The 3,477-nt window shown below is 36.1% G+C and overlaps 1 protein-coding gene across 1 annotated transcript; it reads right to left on the bottom strand.

The window, feature by feature from the left end:
• Positions 1-1,060: 1,060 nt before the first annotated feature.
• Positions 1,061-2,020, bottom strand: LOC129959763 (uncharacterized). Its single transcript, XM_056072656.1, has one exon. The coding sequence runs from the start codon at positions 2,018-2,020 to the stop codon at positions 1,061-1,063; it is 960 nt and encodes a 319-aa protein (XP_055928631.1).
• Positions 2,021-3,477: the final 1,457 nt, after the last annotated feature.

Below are 3,477 nucleotides of genomic sequence, written 5' to 3'. Positions count from 1 at the left end.
ATTTTGCTAGTTTACTGTTTCTGCAAAACCTGATCATCCATGCATTAACTCGAACCAGCTTCTCAAATGACGAAAATCTTATTAAGAATTCTCTAATGTAATCTGACACAAACAGAGAAGTGACAACTGATTTTTTCTTTTCTGCATTGACGACATTCTTGTCAGGGGATAAATTAGACATGGGCCACAATTCTTCTTCCTCTGTTAACCAGGCTGGACCTTCCCACCATCTTCGAGCTATCAAAGTATTAACTGAACAGGCTCTCGAAGGTAAGTCAGCTGGGTTTATATTTCCTGGTACGTGATTCCATTAATGATATTCACTGACCGATTTAATTTCCTTTAATCGGTTCATTACAAACGTTGCCCATTGCTCATCATTTTTAATCCAATACAAACAGTTCATGGAATCTGACCAGTAATAAGCAGGTATGTCACCAAGTTCTTCTAAATCGGTGCAAATACTTTTAGCAAGCCTGAAGCCGATGCAACAACCCAATAGCTCTAATCTGGAAATGGAAATACTTTTTAGAGGTGCTATTCGTGATTTTGCTACTACTAAATGACAAGTAACTCCTTGTTGGTTCACAGATCTTAAAAAAATGCAAGCAGCATAGGCTTGTTGACTAGCGTCACAAAATACATGCAAACTATGTTTTGAGTTCTTATGCCCCTGAATCCATCTTGGTATTTCTAGTTTGTTTAACTGATGTAATTGTCTGTCCCATTTTTCAAATTTATGAACAATTTCTTCTGGAAGAATATAATCCCAATCAGCCTTAATTTTCCACGTTTCTTGGAGCAATATTTTTGGAATTAAAGTTATGGGGGCAGTAATTCCAATAGGGTCAAATATTTTGTGACATTTTGAGAGAATATATCTCTTTGTTACTTTCACAGATTCACTCTGCGTGTCACTTCTGACATCAATTTTTAACGTGTCCCTTTCAATGTTCCAAAGAAAACCAAGAACTGGAACGTCTTGTAAGGTAAGAGAAGCATCTTGAGATTCATTACAATTGTCTTTTAAGGACTCAAAAGAATTGTATTGCCAGCCACGTCAATCAAATTTTCCGAGAGCCATGACTTTTGTGGATTCATTTATAAACTTTGTCAAGTCAGCTTCGCTTTTAACACTAGCCACACAATTGTCAACATACATAGATTTCTGTAGGTGTTGAGCTGTCATCTTGTAGCAATCAGAAGCTCCATCTAATAGGTGATTCAATGTCGCCCCTAAAAGGAATGGACTTGATTTGATCCCAAACACTACGCGGCAATGTCTGTAGATTTTGACATTATTTGATTGGTGGCAAGAATTATTTTGCCACCAAAGAAATCGCAGATAATCCTTGTCACTGTCATTCAGCTGAATCTGTAGAAAAGCTTTGCGTATATCGGCGATCACACCATACTTTCCAATACGAAACCTATTTATTAGGGATGGAATAAGTTCCACAAGGTTTGAACCTGTTATTAGGCAGTCATTTAAGGATGGACTTAATTTCGATTTTGCAGAACCATCGAAGACAGGTCTCATCCTTGTTGTTGAATTATCTTTTATGACAGGTCGATGAGGAAGATAGTGACACTTAGAGTCCTTGAGATCTTCACTATTTAACTCTTCAACAATACCTTCTTTCTTCCAGTCTTCAAAAACATTTTCATAGTCCTGTAGAATACCAAGATTTTTGATTCTATCAACTGTATTTTTCAATCTTTTCTCAGCAAGAGTTTTGTTCGAAGGTAGAACAGGGTGATCTTCTAACCATGGTAGTGAAACAACATATCTACCATCTCCATCTTGTTTAACAGAATTCAAGAACAGGTTTTCGGTTTCTTTCTCAATTTCCATTTGACTTTGTTTATTTGCAGGATCCAATATTCCAAGAGTGTCCAAACTCCAAAGATCACTAATGCTTTTATTGTTCACGTGTAAAGACAGTACTGTCATGTAGCTGTCATTTTTCACTTCATTTTCTAATTTTCCCATAAGAGTCCATCCAAGTAGCGTTTCCATTGCTACTAATCCGCAACTTTTCCAGTAAAAAGTTGACCGGCTATATCAGCACCTATCAACAAATGCACTGAAGACATTGAATCATAGAGACAGACTTCTTTGTCACTAAGAAATATTCCTTTTTCTTCAATCTCTTTGGTCCAAGGTCCAGAAGTCGCTGTTGGTATATCAATACATTTTGTCTCTTGATCATAAGCTTCGAAAGAACACTGATAGTCCTTTTAAAAACTGTTTGCATACACTTTGTATAAATGATGTTTCTGCTTACTCTCTATACCACCAAAAAGATTGTGGATCATCTTCAGCTCTAATTGGTTCATAACTCAATTTAGAAGCGGTTGCTTTAGTTATGGAAGATTTTTGGTTGACTGTGTCAATTAACGCTCTCACAGGAAAATTGCCGTCATTACCATAAAGATATACTACTAAAGTTTGCAGAAGAACATCAGCTGAACAAGTTGGATTCGCCAAGGTATTGTATTTTTCCTTTGAATTTGCCACAGCCTTGTTGACTATTTTATCGGAACCAGTGGATTCAAAATGCTTCATTTCAGGACACATAACATTATAATGTTTTCTTTGACACTGGGAACATTTAATTTCATTTGTACACTGCCTTACCATATGTCCAATCCTGAAACATCGATAACAGCATTTCTTCTTTGCCAGCAAAGTTGTTTTTTCCTGTAAATCTAAATTCAAAGCAAGTTTGCAATTTTCACTTTCATGATTCTTTTCGTTGCAAAAAACACAATTAGTAGAGCTTTGACTTCCAGCAAAAAGCCCGGCAGCAGTGTGCATTGGTTTTTTTCAATGAGTAAATCTTAGGAACAGAAAACCCTTTCATGGCCAGACTAATTCGTTCTTCTCCGTTTTTCAAAAACAGCATTAGTTTTTCCAATCGGGATTCTTCTTTTTTATCACTGTAACTATTATTCCTTTGCTAAGCTCTGAGAACTTCCTCGGATAAACAAGATTCAACTAAAGGAAAGTGCATAGCTGCATATTTTTCAGTGGTTACTCCAAAACTTTCTAAAGCTCTAAGCTGTGTCTCAATCCAATCGTACAAAATAGGACGTTTTAACCTTTGATCCCTAGAATTCATAGAAATTGTTAACTTCAAAAGTTCCCGAACATAGAATTCGACAAGTAAGTCATCTCGTCCAAATCGAGATTTTAACGAGTCTATTGCTTTGTGATAATTTTCCTTTGAAGGTGGAAAACTTTCAACTAACTCTCTAGCTCTAGTAGAAAGCAATGTAGCTTGTACCAAATACTGAAGTTTATCAGCCTCGTCAATATTTGGGTCACTATCAATTTTACTAAACTGACCCCAAATTGGCAACCAGTCTTTGATTTCACCACCAAACTTTAATTCCAGTAAAGGTAACTTAAATTTTCTTTTAGAAATACTCTGAACAGAACTAGAGTCATCACTTTCTTCACAGTTATTACTT

This window comes from Argiope bruennichi, chromosome X2, assembly GCF_947563725.1.
Source record: "Argiope bruennichi chromosome X2, qqArgBrue1.1, whole genome shotgun sequence".
In the NCBI taxonomy this organism is placed as follows: domain Eukaryota; kingdom Metazoa; phylum Arthropoda; class Arachnida; order Araneae; family Araneidae; genus Argiope; species Argiope bruennichi.
The sequence above is the reverse complement of the archived record's forward strand: the minus strand, read 5'-3'. Positions and strand labels throughout refer to the sequence as shown.

Coding starts and splice junctions, on each gene's coding strand:
- LOC129959763 (XM_056072656.1), bottom strand. CDS start 2,020: ATGGAAACGCTACTTGGATGGACTCTTATGGGAAAATTAGAAAATGAA.